Source organism: Dermacentor albipictus, chromosome 3, assembly GCF_038994185.2.
Source record: "Dermacentor albipictus isolate Rhodes 1998 colony chromosome 3, USDA_Dalb.pri_finalv2, whole genome shotgun sequence".
NCBI lineage: Eukaryota > Metazoa > Arthropoda > Arachnida > Ixodida > Ixodidae > Dermacentor > Dermacentor albipictus.
In genome coordinates, this window is record NC_091823.1 from 104,159,676 (window position 1) to 104,178,507 (window position 18,832).

Genomic DNA, 18,832 nt, shown 5'->3' on the forward strand with positions numbered 1-18,832 from the left:
GCGTACGGCGCGAACTTTTTCTGGATCTGGTTGGACACCGGATGCGTCAACGAGGTGTCCCAACACGGTAATCTGACGGCGCCCGAATTGACACTTCGTGGAGTTCAGCTGGAGGCCGGCTTTTCGGAAGAGCGCAAGAATGTGTTGGAACCCCACCGATGGCACCGGCTATTGGGATCCCACCGATGGCACCGGCTGTTGGAACATTAGTGCTGACACCCGTTATTGCAATCGGACCGCTGGCGCCCGTTGTTGCAAATGGGTCGCAAGCCCCAAGGGTAGCGTTGGCCTGGCGGCCTGGGGCACACTGGAAGCATCCGAAGGTCCCGGCAAAGCATGAGTCGACTGCCAACAGAACAACTTGTTTATTCTAGCATCGCAAAAGAGCGGCCGGTCAGGTCGACCGAAGTGGAGAGACGGGAGAGCACGTTACTCAACAGAAGAAATCGGAGCCTCCCTCCTGGCGTCCGGGGGCAGCTGCTCTTATACTCTCGGAGTTGAGGGCAAGAGAGAAGGTCACGGGGCTAGGTCACGTGACGGTGGGGCACAGACACGCTGAGAGACACGTTGGGACCAGGAGGTGACGCATCAGCCGGGCCGGCGCCGGTCAGACCTCCTCGCTTCACACTGGGGGAGCTCCTCTCCCCGGCTGCCGCGCTTTGACAAGCGTGGGCACACACACACACACGCACACACGAAGACACGTGGCACTGAAACATGCCGGGACGCGCTCGGCGGGGATGCGTCGCGGCCGCTCCGAACGGGCCAAAATGTCCGCCGCTTTGAACGAAGCCCCGGCGTCCGTTGAATCCGCGCCGGCATACCGCGCGTCGTAGGCGAAACGTAACAAATGGTAAGGTGGCTGCCGGATGTGGGAGAAAAAAACGATAACGTCGTCAAGGTAATAGAGACAGGTGGTAACAGAGATATGTAGCCTCGCAGAAGAGAGTCCATTATACGTTCAAATTTCGCAGCAGCATTGCATAGGCCAAATGGCATGACTTTGAGCTGATATAAGCCATCCGGCGTGATGAAGGCCGTCTTCTCATGGTCCATTTCGTCCACTGAAATCTGCCAGCAGCCGGATGGAAGAGCAATGGACGAGAAGTATTTAGCTCCGTGCAAGCAGTCCAAGGCGTCATTGATGCGTGGTAATGGGCAGACGTCTTTTCGGGTGATCTTGTTTAAATGGCGATAATCGACGCAAAAACGCCAGGTACCATCTTTTTTTTCCCCACAAGGACGACAGGCGAAGCCGAAGGGCTGGATGATGGTTCGATGACTCCTTTGCGGAGCATTTTGTCCACTTTTGATTGGATGAATCGACGTTCAGCATTCGATACACGATAGGAACCCCGACGAATAGGATTCGTGTCTCCAGTGTTGATACAGTGGTGAACAACAGATGTTTGTCCTAAAGGCTTTTTGCCGAAATCAAAGATGTCAAGGTACGATTCGAAGAGGAGACGTATGTCCGTGACCTGTGCAGAGGCGACGTCAGGTGCAATCATCTTCGCCAAGTCATCCGTTAGGCAACCAGAGCTGTGAGCTGCAATTGGTGCTAAGAAGCCGCTCTCGGCATTCAGACTTTCAATGTCAAATTCGGAAGTGTTAGAAACGCTGGCCAAGAACATGCCGGCTGGAAGCACTTGAGGGCACAGGCTGAAATTCAGAAGCGGAAGAACGACGTTGTTATTAGTAATAGTCATCACCGTATGCGGAAGAGCAACGTTCCGGTTCAAAAGCACGTCGATGATGGGGTGAAGGACATATTCACCGTAGGGAATCTGTGGCTGTGCGGTCAAAGCGACGTAAGTGACTGTCTCAGGTGACAGATGCACATCTTGAAGCGAACACAAGTGCGGTGGAGCGGTGCTCGGAGCATCGTCGACTTGAGGTAGTTCCAACTGAAGGATGCCGGTTGCGCAGTCGATGAGAGCGGAATGATGGGATAAAAAGTCCAATCCAAAGATAATGTCGTGAGGGCAGTTGTCGATCTCAGCAAAGAGAAGAGAAGCAGGACGGCCGGCTATACTTCAAGGCGCAGTACACATTCCAAGAACAACCAGCACCCAGCCGTCGGCCACACGAAGCACTCGGGCAGCTGCTGGGGTGAAGACCTTCTTTAAACGGCTACGTAGGCTAGCACTCATCACAGATACGTGGGCTCCAGTGTCGACGAGTGCTTGGACAGGTAAGCCGTCTATTTTAACGTCAATTACACTTCTCTTTATGGGCACAGACAGGATTTGCTGCAGTAGTGGGCAATGCAGCACCACCTCCGAGGGCTGCATTTCTTAGGTTTCCGAAAGGGTGCGGCCAAAAGCCACAAGGGACGAAAGGCGACGTGGCTGCGGTGGATGGGAAGATGGGCGACGCGTTTACGGTGAGCGAGATTGGTGTCCGCGCGGCGATGGTGAGCGACTGCACAGCGTGTTCATAGCAGTGTTATCGGCGCTGTTGGACTCGGCGGTGGGCGAAACATTGCGGGCATTTCCATTAAAACGGCTCAGGTTGGTCGGCGTGCGAGGTGTTGAGGGCCCCGAGTTGCGACAGTATCTGACGACATGGCCATTGCGGCGACAGGTGAAACATATCGGCTGGTCGGCCGCGGTTCTCCACTCAGTTGGGATACGATAACGCGGAGAGAAGCGTCGGGTTGTAGCGAAAATAGTAGAAGGGCGTTCGTTGGCTCTGGGATTGGTGACCGCACAAACAGAATGTAGGCCAAAGTTTTCAAGTTCCTGTCGAACGATGGATTGCACGAGGGTAACTGAAATAGGGGTAGCATCAGGGCTACGCGAACAGAAAGCTGCGGGCGCCATCGCATCCAGTTTACGTCGAACGATTCGCACCACGTCCTCTGATGGCGACGCATGCTGCTGTGCGGGTTGATCTTCACACGTCGACGTTGCGGCAGTATTGGGAAGTCTGGTGAATGGGTGCAGGACGCGTCGGCTTTTGGCATGCTCCAAATGTCGGCACCCTTTGATGATAGCATCAACTGTAGAGCAGCTTTTGCACATGAGCAGATTAAAGGCGTTGTCAGAAATTCCCTTGAGCACATGCCGTACCTTCTCAGCTTCGGTCATGTCGTGATCGGCTTTACGACAAAGCGCCAGCACATCCTGGATATACGAAACATAGGACTCTGTGGGGGATTGGGCACGAAAGGCTAGTTCCTGCTTTGCGGCAATTTTACGGACGGCTGGTTTGCCAAACAACTCTGTTAACTTCTCTTTGCATTCGTCCCAGCTGGTCAGCTCCTCTTCATGGTTTTCGAACCGCACCTTTGCCGTGCCTCTTAGGTAGAACAACAGGTTAGCTAGCATGAGCGTATAGGGTCCCATCTGTTGATTCCACTCACACGTTCGTACATAGCCACCCACTCTTCAACGTCGGCGCCATCAGTCCCGCAGAAAGTTCCGGGATCCTTGGGTTGCACGACCACAACCGAAGGGGACAGCATCGTAGCGGGTAATGGTGACGTTGGAGGCGGCAACGACCCTGATCCCGCGTGCTCACCGTCATTCATGGCGAGGACGGTGATGCGACGTCCACTGTTGAGCTCCGTTTCCAGCCGTGGTACCCCGGCACCTCCACCAATATGTTACGGGGAAGTTGGGAGTATAGACTGAATATATTTACAGTATATATACAAGCAAAGTCGATGGGGTCAAGATGGATGACCAGCCACAACACGTAGCAGCCAGCGTCTCGCGATCTTCTTCTTCCTTTCTCTCTTCTGTCATCCTTCTGTAACAATATAATAAAGGTCTTCCTGCGCATATATAAATATATTGTGTCTGTGAAAAGTGGAAATTTAAAAAAAAACTTGTTGAAGTGAAAAAATACTGCAGGGTAGCCGCCGCTGGTGCTTCTAACGCGCATGTCCTCATATCGTCAAGATTTATATTAATAAAGCGAAAGTATGAATTAAAAGCAGTGCATGTCGGCGACAATGATCCAGTAAGCTTTTAGCAGCAATGAAATTTTAACTGTAAAGGTGGAGGCAGCTTAAAAGAACCCTCAAATGATAAAGGATGTGGGATCGTTCTCCACCTGCGGCAAGTTATTTTTTCATACACTTTCAATTCCATTAATTTATAATTTCTTTTATTTCAATTAGTAAGTACAAGTAATGTCCCCTGTGTTGCCTTTGGTGCCTGTTTATTGGCTCCTTATAACTCCGATGATGTGGGTAACTTACAGAACCCTGGTAATGACATTTAGCGGGATAGAGGCTCTGCTCCCCCCCCCCCCCCCTATTAGTCGGCGCCTATGGGAGGGTATCTAAACATATAAAGGGCGGGGAGGGTACAGGACACGCGGAATTATATGTTTTATTTTATTTTGTGTCGCCGATGCGTCCCGTAGGTGGGGCTAGCAATGTTCACGATTCCCATACTCATGACAAAGATTGCGAACAATTACTTCACCTTACACAAGTACTTAAGTCGTATATATGAACAGGCAAAGCTAAAGAAAAGGGACTACATTAAATGTGTCCTTTAGACAAACACCATTAAGGCTTTCACCACAAGCTAGCAATGGACGATGCGTCCCTTCGCGTGAATGTCCTTATTCCGGCGCTAATAAATAAAATTCGCCGTCGTGTGTAAAAAAAAATAATCCTTACGAATTAAGAGGTTGTGTTCAGAAGAATAAGGGAATGTGTATACTCTCCCTTTAGGGTGCGTAGGGAAATCAAGGCTCCACATCTATCTTCCCCCTATCTATGCTTTTGCGCGTTCCTGCCTTCTCCCTTGTAAACGCATCGAAAAAGGTTTGTCCAAAAATTGTACGTAATTCGGGTCCTGCATACGAAAGAGGGTCATACGACGCTCGACTGTGCTAAAATGCGAAAAGGAAAGAAAAAAGAAACCCTGCTTTCCTGCTGAGGAAAGCAGGCGATCTAGGCCATATCTCCGAGGAAATGCTATAGAGCGCGCGCTGGCGGGCCTTTTATTCAATCAAACTGACATGCGACGTCTAGGTCGTCTAAATGTGTTCGCAACGCATCCTAAAACATTCGAGCGCCCGAACTGCTGCAGCTGCTGTTACCGCGAGTTTTTGTTTTGTTTTTTTCACGGCTCGGTTCCGCGTGTGCACGTGACACGTGGATCATGCAGCTGCGCAAAGCTGACCGTCCACCGACGAAACGCGGGTAAACGCACATGAAAGATCACACAAGTGCTCTCAACGCCTGCGCAGCTTCGAGGAGCGAGCTAGAGGAGCGTAAGTGAAACGGTTCCTAGCAGTTCGAAGTTTCTTGACGGTCGTCGACCGTTGGTTCTACGTCGCGGACCTACAATCCCTGTGACGCGTAAGTACTATTACTTCTCTCCGTTGATCTGTGCCAAGGTAAAGAGTACTCAGAGTCTTGGCAGTAGCGGCCCTTCGGATGTGGTGTCTGCCTGCTTCATGGTAGTTAAAGGACGCGTGGCTTATATATGCGCCCGTTCTCAAACTTCATTTTGCTCAGGTTGTCAGCGTCTGTGTCTTTCAACGCGCAAAATTTGCTTATGCATGGGCGTCTTACTTGTTATAACTTTAATTGGCCTTTAGCTTGATGTTCCGCTAAGTGAGTCGTCGGTATGTAAATTTCCTCACGATGTACATAGCACCGATGAGTGCCTAGCTCCTATCCTAGCACCAGGAATTGATGGAGGTGAAATCCAAAATACGCTCGTATACTTATATAGGTGCATGTTGAAGAATTCCAGGCGGTCAAAATTAAGTTCATGACAGTGGCTTGTTGGGTTATACTAGGAGAGTGCCAGCAAACTTGAAAGTAGAAAAACATCGAGAAGGTGACAGACAAAGCTCTCCACAACGGCACCCCTCGCTAGTCATAAGCAACTTTCGCGACAGCAAACCCCCACAAAAAGGGTGCAATTTTCTGGTTTACTGCGTTCATCGCCTTTAATTACAACGCAAGCACCTGCAAATGTGGCAGTGAATACCCACCTTCGTTGCTTAGTGGCTATGGTGTTGGGCAGCTAAGCACGAGGTCGCGGGATCGAATCCCGGCCACGGCGGCGCATTTTGGTGGGATCGAAATGTGAAAACACCCGCGTATTTAGGTGCACGTTAAAAGAACCCCAGGTGGTCTAAATTTCCGGAGCACCCCACTACAGCGTTGCCTCATAATCAGAAAGTGGTTTTGGCACGTAAAACGCTATAATTTAATTTTTAACGTATACCCGTGTAACTTTCAGTGAAGCAAGCGATTATAACGTTGCTTGTTTCAATGAAATCTTCTTGCGTGTATTTGTGCGCAATGCTTCCACAACTTTACCAACCTTAGCATCTTTGGCAGCATCATAATTTTAGACAACTTACAGCGCCACCAACTTTATATATTTCTTTGTTTGCGAAGTAGAGTCGAATCAGTTGTTTGCCAAAATGGCGTCCCGCAGTGGTGGCGATCTCTCGAAGTTGCGCGTTGTTGATTTAAAGGAGAAACTATCAGAGCGCGGATTATCAACATCAGGTAACATTACAGATAACACAATACAGCTATCCTCGATTAGGGATCCAGATATGTTAAATCGCGCGCGTTTAGAGACCGTGTTACTCGAGCGGTGTTGTGACGCACACGCCGGCCGGTTGTACTGTTTGGAGTCCGTAGTATTTGTGATCAACAATTTTAGCCTCCGTGACTTCACAAATTGTCGAAAATACATAGTCCTTAGAGTAATTAAGAATTTGTGCATTTCCTGATTATTTTTCCGTTCGCGGGTAATGTGCCAGTGCGTGCAACTCCGCTTTCAAGGTTCGTTTCGGTGCTGACTCGCCGTCTTTCGCTTTGATCGCAGGACTGAAGGCTGACCTTGTGAAGAGGCTCCAGGCCGCGATAGACGAAGAAAATGTAAGTACAAGCCATTGGTGATGTGCAAGTGCAATTGGAGTGTTTGCGCGTTTTGGTGATCGACAGCAGGTTTAACGAAACCACGAGCGGCGATTAGCCACCATTTGCGATTAGCCGGGCGCTTGTCAGTTTTGTGTGCTCACGTTCGTATTTTTGCTGCTAGGAGGTGACTCCAGCGCAGGAAGAAAGCATGGACACTGAAGAAGACTCGCAGGTGGGTATAGATTCTGCAGACACCCTGTTGTCGCTCTCGATTTTCTTATGGACTGCATCTACTCGGACCCGAATTAGTGCCGTCACAGAAACGCTCTCTCGTTTGACACCGTACTTCTTCTTGTCAGGGTGCCCAGGAAGCCCCTGCTCTTGAGCAAGAAGATGCGTCGATTGAAAAGCCCGAAGACAAGGTATGTTTTGACCTTTGCCATCCTTTTGAACAAATTAGCAGGTACCCCACTTTGATAGGCCTTGATATTCGTGCCTACTCCTTCGTGAGGGCCAGTATTGGCACACGCCGAAAATGTTGCTTCGCTAGAACTCCTCTTAAGAACAGCTGTCTGCCAGTCGTCATGTTGGACACATTAGCGAAAGTGGTCGGCCAGTGGAAAAGAGTTTTTGTGAATTCGGCCCCAGTTCCCTAGCCTAAAGCTTTTACCATGTAGAATACATTATAACCTGTGCAATCATTTAAAGAGAAGACGTACACGGCAATACAGGCTTGTATTCCTTTTTTCCAGCAATTGCGTTTCCTCATCCATACAGCTATGTCAATAAGAGTTTGGTGCTTCAAGACGTAAGTAGGTGGTTTTAATGTAGAGTGACTAGCTTACTTCCCTAACTTCTGTACTGGTTTGTAAACCTGGGCTATTCGGAACTGAATTATGGCTCGAAAATGTGAAATGACAAAGTAATGTGTATAAAAGTCTTTCATAGCTAGACAGCACTTGTCCTGTGTTGCCCATAACTCTCATCTGTAATGTTACTTTTTGCTGTAATATTGCGCTATTATTCTGCTGCATTACAGGGTACAAAATCTATGAAGCAAACAAGCACACAGACAGACGAAATAGCTTTGTAATGTAACCTGGAAGGCCAGCACTCGCCTATCAAGACTGCCCCTGTCACGTTTTGTAGACTGTCACGACCCTATAATCAATAATCATCTGTGCCATTAATTGAATAAGGCTTCCTGCCTGCCTGAGCATTGACCTAAACAAAGTGTTTAGTATTCTTTTTTTTTTTTTTGAGGTATCGTGAATTTTTGAAAAGTAATGACATAGACAGTATCAGATTACTCCTGCTAGCACGAAATGAAGGGACCCAATGTGGTTGGGATGGCGAAATTGCACCATGCTGCCAGGTTATGTGGTGCTGCTATATGGTCTGCACTAGCATAGTTCACTAGCATTTGTCTCTAATAATGCTTGTTGCATGCTCATGGGATGCAGCTGAAGCGTGGTGGCTTCTGGAGCTAAAAGCACCTCATCTTTGCAGCTACATGTAAAGTTTCTGCCAACTTCATTTTGGCATTGCAAGGTTGTGCAACAGTTTTATTTTGTGAGAGCACTTGTGCCAACTTTTGGAAGCTGTGTTTGGTGAGGTTAAAAAAAAAAAAGTCCGCCTCCATTCTACCATGTGAAAGTAAATGTACAGCGAAGCTGTTGCTGACGTTAGTTAAGCAACACCAACATTAAACGACGTGACTCAAGCACCACCACCACAATCAACATACATCACGCGTGCATGCACGTTTGCGGGAGTGCTGCATACATCCTTATTCTTCTGGGCTCTCCGTCAACGTAAGTGCCTTATTGAAATAAATGAATGTTTAAAAGTAGATTGTGTCAGAAAATGCATAAGGTACAACTTTCACACAAGCCGCAGGCATGACAACTTCGGATTGTAATTTGAATACACAAGAAGACATCATTTCTGTTATGCGGAAAGTGAAAGACAACGCCCTTTTCCAGCTGCCATTTGAGGTCTGTTTGAGTGGTTGCGGCTGCCTCTTGGTGGTACTGTTTTTCGACAAGTGTTTGCCATAATGCTGATTACGACCGCAGCATACGCTGTGCGACACTTCCAATTGGCAGAGCGCCCACGCCTCAAGGACAAATACATTGTGTGCACACATTTGTCGCATACATGCGTGCGAAAGTGCAGCGTACATCCTCATTCTCCACCTAGCACAACTGCGATATTGAACTAATTGAATCTCTCAAAGTAAAATGTGTGATAAAACTTGTAAAGTGCGACTTACACACAACCTGCAGACATGACAGCATAGGATTATAATTTGAATATACGAGAAAACTTGTAGGAAAAATGTAGGGGAGGTGCTGTTTCTTGGGTCACAGACCAAGGAATCCTGTCCAACTAAAGGCTTACAGCTTTTGTTGAGAAGCACTTTTGTTGAAAGTGTGATGTACTGGCATCGGTAGCTAGTACGATATATTACGTGCATGAAAACTTTGTGTGTTTCGTTTTGTGCCAGTTGCAGAAAACATTTGTTTGAAGTCGGACACTGCACATACCTCTGGAGAAATGGTTGCATGTAGACTAGTTGGTTTTCGGATCATGGATGCAAAGTTGCGCTGCATAGTTCTAACTTTACACATGAGAAGAAAACACAATCACACACACAAGATGACGTGATGCACAACGTCGTGTGTGTGTGTGTGTGTGTGCACACGTGCGTGCGTGCAGCTTGTGTGTGTGTTTGTGTGTGTGTGTGTGGTTTTCTCCTTGTGTGTCCTGTTCGAACTATGCAGTGCAACTTTGAATCCACAAACTTTTTAAACACTAGCTTTTACCTCCTAATGTTATTTACTCCGATTCTTTAGTTTATTTGGCACCTGCGCTGTGTCATCATTGCTTAACTTCTTTTACCTTAATGCGGGTGTATGACTGCTTCATGAGCCTTGGTGCACATCAGAATTGGTACTTCACGAGCTACTAGTTCTCTTAGCTCTTGCATGTCATTGATGTCATGGTAGTGGGATTGGCTGGAACATAAACTCCCAAACAGAAACTCCCAAGTTCAGCACTGGTTGAGATATTCTCTTCTTGGAACTTAACCAAGTTATGTCATTTTATCATCATCATGACAAGATGATGACAGTAATTAGAATTGCATTGTCGGGAGCGTACTACTCTCGCTTCATTTTGCGTATTTGTTGTCCCTTCTGCACTGATGGGCTTTCTCCTGTTGTGTGCCCATCCTCAGGAGCTCTTGGAGCACCAGAAGGAGGTATTGGGCAAGGAACAGGTGCGACTGCTCGAGGAAGAGAAGGAGCTCCTCGGAAAAGCACAACAGCAGCAGATCATGCTAGAAGCTGAGAAGCAGCAAAAGGTTAGCGGGAAGTTTGTCATCCTTTGCCAACAACCTGGTGCGCATATAGCCTATTTATCTATTGCATCTCACAGGCATTATGCAATGGTGTTGTTACATCACTAGGGTTACGGAGGACGTACTATCGCGGACAATTAAAACACGGGCAAGCTAGGGTTAACTGGAAGGCATTCCTTCATTTCCACTTTTGCTAATTTGTGTGTGGTCGGTGCAATTTTGGCTTGTACAGTTGGTGCGAAACCTACACTAATCAAGGCTTTATATACTAGCCATGCAACAAGACACTGTTCAGAATTTGTGCTTGCAACGCGTGCTAAAACATTAGGGTAGATCAAGATCGTACCTTTGAGTAGTTACTTGCAGAAGTGTTGTACTATGTAATCTCTTGTTTGTGTCATTTGTGTGTGATTGTACAGTATCAATCTGACGTGAGTGCAGTTTTAATATTCCGTACAGTGGAAGGCTGCATTCTAATGAAAGTAAAATCCCATCCTGATCATGTACTGAGATTTTGGTGCTCTTTCAACCTGTAGCCATTCACTACTGTGCCTCTCATAGTACCTGCTGTAGCTCTGGGACCTGGAGGAGTCGTGTAAATGAAACCACAACAAATTAGGATGAAAGCGCCTGCGATGGCTCTCTCTGTGTCTTTCATCGTGGTGGTCTCATTGATCTGCATTATGCCTTTAGGCCACAGATGCATGTTCACTTCTTTTGTGCCAATCAGGTTGCTTGTAAAAGCAGCAGCAGATTAGTTCCCTCCATTCTTTTGTGGCAGTTAGCGCATTCAGATGCTATGTGACACTGCATTGCCATTGGGATTTGCCCACTCTTTTCAGTCTTTTTTTCTTGTGGTAGGTAGTGCTTTGAGACCTTTTGCAACTTTGTATTGCCTTTGGGATCTGCTCAGGCCATAATGGACCAGATTGTAACATTTTCTCGCTGGGGTACAATACGAAATGTGTCATCATGCTGTCGCCATCATACTACAATCGTCCCCTTCTACTGCCGTCGCAGGCATTCTCGCATTGCACACTCTCACTTTGCACAAACATGCCCATCTGTCTAGTAACACTGCGTAGGAACCTAAACAATGGATAGCCAACTACCTGCAGAATACTTCGTATAACACTATGCCCACAATATGTTGCATCGGGATAGTTTTTTGTATTTCACTTGCACTGCGTAGTCACATTAAACTTCAAACAAGCACACACGGGAGAGCAAGGTGAGCTCGGGCTCCCCGTGGTAAGGCAAATCGGTGGAGGGGAACCCATCGGTTGTATTTTAGCAGTGCTCAATAAAAGAATGAAAATCACTTTTTCATAAGTCTTCAGAAGAAACTGCACCATGTGAGCTCTTGCCACGTACATGGAAGGAAACAATAGAGCGCGCAGAAGGGAGCAAACTTGGTTATTCCATGCGCTGGGATGTAGAGGCACTATGCATAAAAATTCAGGGATGTTTGTACAACTTTCAGCAGCCACTTATCACAGATGAATAACAGCTTTCAGTATTGTTTTACTAATCAAATTAGGCTAAATGTGGCACTGCACGACAAGGAGGGAAGGTGTCTAATACATTTTTAGTAAAGAAGACAACTATTGGCGTGGTAATAACTTTTGTGAGCAGATTGAGTTCAAATTAAATAGTGACAGAATCGAATTGAATACTTTTAAAAAAGTATTCGAATAAGAAAAAGCCATTCTCATTTACCAATGTAAAATTATGTTCATATCGTTCAATGTTAACAAGTTTCTGTCATGACATTGCACATTATGAAGAAGCATTGTTTAATAAATGTCCAAATGGAGTGTCCTGAACAAATAAGCAATCTTATTTTAATAAGGAGTGCTTATCTAGCATTCTTTGAAATCAGGCGATGTTTGTGGTTTAGAAGGAAATGTCTTAACTTTCTGAGCAATGCGTAGTGCGCTCTACCACATGGCTCCTTGTCCACTACAGTTGTCAGGATTAAATTTATTGCTCTTTTGCTCCAATTCAGGTTTTCCGCAACTTGATGATTTACACTCTTCGAAAGCTGTTAGAAACGTATTTGTTTTAAAATACTGATTTCTTATATTTTTATGCTAACAGTTAATTCGAAGACGGAATAAAATAGTCTATTATTCGAATTGTTATTTGTAATTTGTTAACATTTGACCCCCAAAGGCAACTGATAGGGCTGTTACTGGTCATGAAGCACCGAATGCCTACAGGATTGGTGCCAAGTGCCAGAAAGGCAACTGCTGTACTGTGCAGAGGTCTGCAGCTTGACAGAGATCACAGCAACCTCTCGAATATCAGTTTTCATCATTGTAGCGTGACATTGCAAAATGCATTGCTGGTGCCATAATTGTATGCAGCGATTGCCCAATTCAGATGAATGTACTCCTGGATGATTTAGGTACAGCAGCAAAAGGCAATTAGGCTGACTCTACACTTTTTGTAGCACTGCCCTTCGTTCGTCTCACTTAACTTCTGCCATGTGAATCTGCTATGCTTCGTGACGGTTTCCATCGGGAGCAAAATGTGGTACAAGTGTGTCCTTCCTTTTGCAGATCCTGGAGCAGACTCGCATACTTGAGGAGGAGAGGCAGCACAGGCTTCAGCAGCAGGTGAGGCAGCTGCTCTCCACTAAAATTCACAAGTGAAAAAGTGTTAGGGACTTGGCTGTAAACAAGCATACTGTTCTTTCCAGTTGTTGCTCCGAGCAAAGGTTAAACTTCACTTGCATTTGCTAGAATGTTCTTAAAAAGCCTCATTGCTAAGGAGGACACCTCAGTTTCTCATCACTGCTGCTTGGGGTTCCGATTCATCGACTATATACTTTGCGTCACTAATTTTAAGCAGTGCAGTGAAAGCTGTGGGTCGCATCAGCAAACCAGAATAGAGAAACTGAAGGACTCCTCCATTGTCCACCTCTGTGTTACACCAACTTAATGGAAGCTTCTTAGTAGGAACAGCAGCACACAACGGCCATGCCCTTCTCAGAAAGCGCAACTGGCTCTAGTTGACACATGTCCCAGCCTTAACTGCGCTGCACAGATATGTTGAGCCGAAGTATAGCTTGCATAGTACCCTGACACGTACTTTGCATTGTCTTGAGCTATAGCATTACTCGTGTTATAATTCAAACTCTTAGGGATGACAGATATGTTTTAGTTTTCTGAAGTCGATTAGAATGGATTGAAGACGGAAATTACGATTTGTGTGGGAGCAGATTCATGTGCAGAGTAATTTTATGCTGTAAACGCACTGTACAACTGATAACTGCAAGTTCTACGTTGGAGCTGTCCTATGAATGCACATCCTGAATACCGGAGCCACAAACATGCAGCGTAGTCATTGTAATCTTCTTATGATGCATTCATATTCAGTGCAATCTTGTTTCATTGGATTTTTGGAGGAACCGTTCTTATTCCGTATTTCTGTACATGGTTGCTTCAAGAAACACTGAAATAAGTTGCAGCACTACTTCTTTTAAATTGGCATGCAGATTAAGAGCTTTATGCAGACCTTGGCCAGGGCTTGTGTATTATACTACTGTCTTCCTTGTGGGGCACAATCTGCAACCTGGATGGCGCTACAAACCGGCCATCTGGGAGGCAAATTCAAAACCACATAACAAGCGGGGGTGTGCCTGCATTCATGTGCATTCATAGCAGCCTGCATTCATCTACGTCATGGTGGAATAGTTGTCAGCTGGCAGTTTACTTAACGACAAGAAATGACCCTGTTTCTTCAACGTCAGCCTGTTAAATACACTGAGGAGAGACATTGTAAAAAGATAAATAAATAAAAACGGCCATGTGCTTTTTCTTGAAGCATTGCAGGCTTGGCTGAGTTATTTCTCCAGCCAGCTGTAAAGTGTAATGCACTGGATGAGTAGCATGTATACCAGGTGAAATAGTTGCAGCTGATTGGCACAGGACATCTGAAGAAGATGTGTGCTGTGGCTTGCAGCAGGGAACGTAGTTGCAGCAAACCAGCACACATTCAAAAAGGACAAAGATGGGAGAACAGATTGTCGTGAAGCATCGGCTTCCAATGAAGATTTTGTTCCAATGCAACACACAAATTGGAACACCTTCCGCACACCAAATTGGATGCCTACATTTAATAAACCATCAGTTAATGCAAAATCAAACTGGTTTTTCACTGGGCTGGCCAATAGCCAATGTAGGCTAGTGAAGTAACTGAGCTTTTCCTGTGACAGTGGGGATGGCAAACTGGGTTCGTTCATTCTGGTCATTATGCATTGTTCTGTCAAAATGAGAATGAACTGACAGAGAAAGCATGCAAACAGAAGTGGTAGCTCTGTTGATGGTGCGTCAACAAATGCGCAAAGTGTGCCTGTTTGCATGTACTTGTGTTGCATTGAAATAAAACCTTTGTTAGGAGTCAGTTCTGCTCACTCTGTTCCGTGTTGTCCATTCTGCCTTTGTCCTAAGGCTGAAATGGGTTTAGACTGAGGCTGAACTGACGACATGGGACAATAGGGAAATGAGGTAAGGACGTCGCTGAGCTAAGAACCAAAGGGAGGGGTGTGCACGTGTCAGCACTGCTTCTGTACCTCTGACAACCAGTGAAAAAGCATATCTTCCTAGCAGGTGACTTTCGATGGCGTATCGGCCTCCCTGCGTGGTCAATATGAAATGCAGATGCTGTGTATTTGCATTGTATTTTTATTGCGAAGGCAATCATATGGACACTCCACGGGCATTTCCACCATCACCATGATGTTCCGGATAAAGTCGAAGTGCAGTAACATTGTGGGAGTGTGCTCTATGCTGTGTGTGAAAGTGAGCCGAGGATGGTGGCTCCATCTTGAATGCACAAGTGAGGAAGAGCGGTGTCTTCAATATAGCGTGTAAGGCACTGGGGGAGGGGTTCTACTCCGCGTGCCCTATCTTGAAAGCGATCTGTGTTGGGGACAGAGTTTAGGTGCACCGATGGCCAACAGCTTCGTGTGCACTGTGTTCTTGCCGCTTGATTCACGTTGAAGCAAGAGGCAGCATGAAGGTCAGTTCGCTTGCTGCTGCTGCTGCCCCGCTTCCTCATGCCAGCATTCCGACAGCGAGTGTCCGCGGTCATCAAGTGAGACGTGTTCATGTTTGCCTGTTGCGAGGCGCCACGCTTGTTAATTTAGTTAGTAAGGGAATGTTCTGAAGTTTATACAGCCGATAAAACTACTATCCTTACTTCATATAGCTGTCTAATAATTTGCTGTTGTGATTGATGCTTCGCCTTTCGGGTGAAACTGCAACTTTATTTGCATATGCACAGCTGTATGGGATAGAGCATGCAAAAAAAAGAAAACTAGGTTGATAATTCAACTACGTCCCCGTCTTGTTTTCCTCTTGTCCCATGTCTTCAGTTCAACTGCTAGTTCAGCTGCCTTAGCGATGAACCAACTAGCTCTGTTGAATGCCATTCTGACATGCCTTTGTTCATTTTGAATTGTGTACGTGTCTGCTGAAAGTAACAGATTATATGAAGTCGTCCAGTCCTGTATGTGAGTCCAGTCCTGCACACGTACATTTCTGAAGGAGTGTAGCTTTCATTGTTGAGGGCGCCGCACTTACGCTTCGTGCAGCTGTTCCCCGTGACCGAGCAGGTTGTGGCCCACCAAGTGGTGACCACACCAGCAGTGCTGGTGACTCCGGCTGGTAGCCCGCTTGCTGTGGCCACAGCCAAGGCTGCGGCGGCCGCTGCGCCCGCTGCTCCCATGGTGCTGGCGACAGCCGCCACGGCCATGTCCCCCATGTCAGCAGCCATTCCCCAGCAGGCCACGGTGCTGGCACCGGTCAGTCCCCCCCCCCCCCCTCCCCCTTCACTTCATATCTGCTCACATAGGAGGGACACTAAAAAGAAAAAAAAAAATAGGTGGATTCATGCAACAATGCTAAAGGAACACCGCTCTTACAATAAGAGGAAGGCCTAATAAACCAGAAAAATACTGGATAAACCAGAAAATACTGCTGCCACCAGTAAAAATACTGGTGGCAGCAGCAACGTCCTTCAAGTTCCTGCATAAATTTGCCAAGATATTACGGATGTTGATGCTGTCTACTCAGTGCGGTTAATTTTTTATCGGTACAGACGGACTATATTGTGTATTTAGATAGCCAGAAATTCAACTTGGGAAGTTTAGAGAATGTTAACTGCACCCTAATGACCTTAAAAAGAACAGGAAAAAAAAGTAAGCTGTAACAACCGTGATCTCGCACTGAATAATGGCACGAAATTTATAGAGGGGTAGTTTAGCCTTCAGTTTCCTTTCTTGTAATCGCCCTCTTACCTCAAAATTAATGAAAATACCGTTTTTAAAAAATACTTTTTTAGTCTGAACTCACTGAACATTTCTCTTTAGTGTTCCTTTAACCGGTAGCAAGGTACTGTCAGGAAGTGGTGAGCCAACCGGGCTTGTACCAAGTCGGCAGAAGAGTCTGCCGATAAGAAAAAAAAAATTATGTTTTAGTCTGGGAGCAAGTTATATTTCGTTTCTTTTTCCTTGCCCCTTATCACTTGAGCAGGAATTCTTGTTCATGTAAAGTAGGACCTTGTGAATGCATACCTGTAGGAAATGTGGGCAAGATTCACAAGTGGTAGCACGAATTAATCAAGCTTTATGCCTCCCTGTCATTTCCGGCAGCAGCAAGGATTTGATGTGACTGCCGTCAATTTCTGAGTAGGCCCTTTCTTTCCCTCTGGCTTCTTACAATTTTTTTCTGTCTACTTATGTTGGCAAGAGCTTGGCAATGGCTCCTTGAAACTTCCATGTAAAGCAGAGGTCTCAGACTTGCTACAAGCTTCAGGCCACACAAGAGTATGTGGGCCATCATTCACTGTACAGTTGCGTGTTCAGATTACGAAGCTGCCTGTGGTTTTTTAACTGGAGGTGGGGGACACTGACTACTCGAGAGGGCTGGCCAAGTGGCATAGCCTCGAAGGCTGCATTCAATATCCGTGATCTAGAGGTTGTTAGGGTGGCTGCTGCTAGCGGAGGGACAACAATGCTTGCTTGCAATTTTGCTGTTGAAGTTATCTAGAACTGCACTTGAAGCTCTGTATATTAACAAGGTTTTACTGTAGCCCGCATGCTGCACCTGTGTTCAACACATGCTAAGTCATTCAGTGTGATTTTGAAGCAACTGGTTTGAAATGGCAAATGTTACATGTGTGGTTGATCACTCTGGTTTCACATATGCAAGCAGTTTGCATGGCTAATTAGGGCTTTGTTAGTACATATGATTGGCAGTTGCAAGTATATAAATTGAACTTGTTGCTAAGGTCAGCAGGAGTTTTGTGCCACTACTAGAATTCAGGAAAAAGTGAAAAAGTGTGTGAGGCAAAGTATGACTTATGTGACTGTGGCATTGTTTGCACTGGCTGGTAGAGAGAAGCTGGTTTTGATTGCCAAGCTGGTGTTTCTGTAGCTTTCCACATTGTGCAAGACTGGTGTGATGAGTTGCCTGTACACTTGACACACAGGCATCCTGTATGCTATTCAGTTCAGCGATAACAAATGCCCATGCGCTGGCGCTTATGCTGACATTGCTACATTAGCGTTACTCATTGCTGCCGTTTCACACCGGTAATCTTTTTTTTTTAGCACATGCTTGGACGTTCGTTTGGAAATGCTATTATTTGGTCAGGACGGTAGCTGCTGGTATCATGTAGTGCAGAAAATTTTTAGAGCAAATGTTGCTCCTGTTTTTGACATCAGTTTTCTTGATTTCAAGTCAAGTGCATTGCAGTGACGGCTTTCTAGGAATTGCCTGCGTGCATGTCTTGTATGCTGTACCACTTTTTTACAGAAAAGTTGCGATGCATCGTCATTCCCCGTGTCGTGCCCCTTTTTGGCACAGGTGAGTCTGGTGGGAGCAGCACCTGTTACAGCAGGGCAGGGCACTACCATCCTGACACCTGTTATGGTAACCCCCGTTTCCACCGTGGTGCCCCCACCACCACCGCCACCACCGCCGCCGCCACCGCCACCACTTCCCCCGCCCCCTGCCTCATCCCCAGCTGGTGTGACCCCCATGGGAGTCATGCCACAACCTCCACAAGCACCAGCTGGTCTGCAGGGTCCTGTGCCACCGCCACCACCACCACCACCACACCTCCCACCACAGGGAGTACCCCCTCCAGGGTTGCCCCCACCCGGCATACCGCCTCCTCCAAGAGGTGCCCCTCCCAGGGGTCCACCACCAGGAGTACCTCCGCCGGGAGTACCTCCGCCAGGATTACCACCGCCTGGACTGCCCCCACCAGGAGTACCGCCACCGGGGGTACCACCACCTGGAGTACTGCCACCAGCTCGTCCTCCAACTGGCACTGTAGGACAGAGAACTGGTCCTGCACTGGTGAGTGTTTTGAAGTTGCCTCTGTGCCCAGTGGTGGGCTTGGTATAAGACGGGCTCTGGAACTCTGGGAGGGGGAGCACGGCAAGTGCATACCTTTCCTGCACTTCAGGACCTCTTTCATTTCTTTTAGGCCTTTGGTAAGGCTTAAAGGGGCCCTCAAACACTTTTCAATCCACCCTTATTCAGTCGCGGATTGCATAGATTGATGGTTAGAGAGATACATGCAGCAAGAATGCA

General features: G+C 46.8%; 1 protein-coding gene across 3 annotated transcripts in view; it reads left to right on the forward strand.

Moving 5' to 3' along the window:
* The first annotated feature begins 5,136 nt into the window (after positions 1-5,136).
* LOC139057516 (splicing factor 3B subunit 2-like) overlaps positions 5,137-18,832 on the forward strand; it is a 60,878-nt gene continuing 47,182 nt past the window's right edge. The window contains exons 1-8 of one of the 3 annotated variants that reach the window (XM_070535890.1): positions 5,137-5,326; positions 6,822-6,874; positions 7,038-7,088; positions 7,216-7,278; positions 10,098-10,223; positions 12,785-12,841; positions 15,823-16,032; positions 18,098-18,595. In XM_070535890.1, coding sequence (XP_070391991.1) covers positions 7,065-7,088; positions 7,216-7,278; positions 10,098-10,223; positions 12,785-12,841; positions 15,823-16,032; positions 18,098-18,595 — 978 coding nt within the window. In that variant the 5' untranslated portion in view covers positions 5,137-5,326; positions 6,822-6,874; positions 7,038-7,064. Of the gene's footprint in view, positions 5,327-6,384; positions 6,497-6,821; positions 6,875-7,037; positions 7,089-7,215; positions 7,279-10,097; positions 10,224-12,784; positions 12,842-15,822; positions 16,033-18,097; positions 18,596-18,832 lie in introns of those variants that run through there. The other 2 variants (XM_070535889.1, XM_070535891.1) reach the window with 2 other exon arrangements.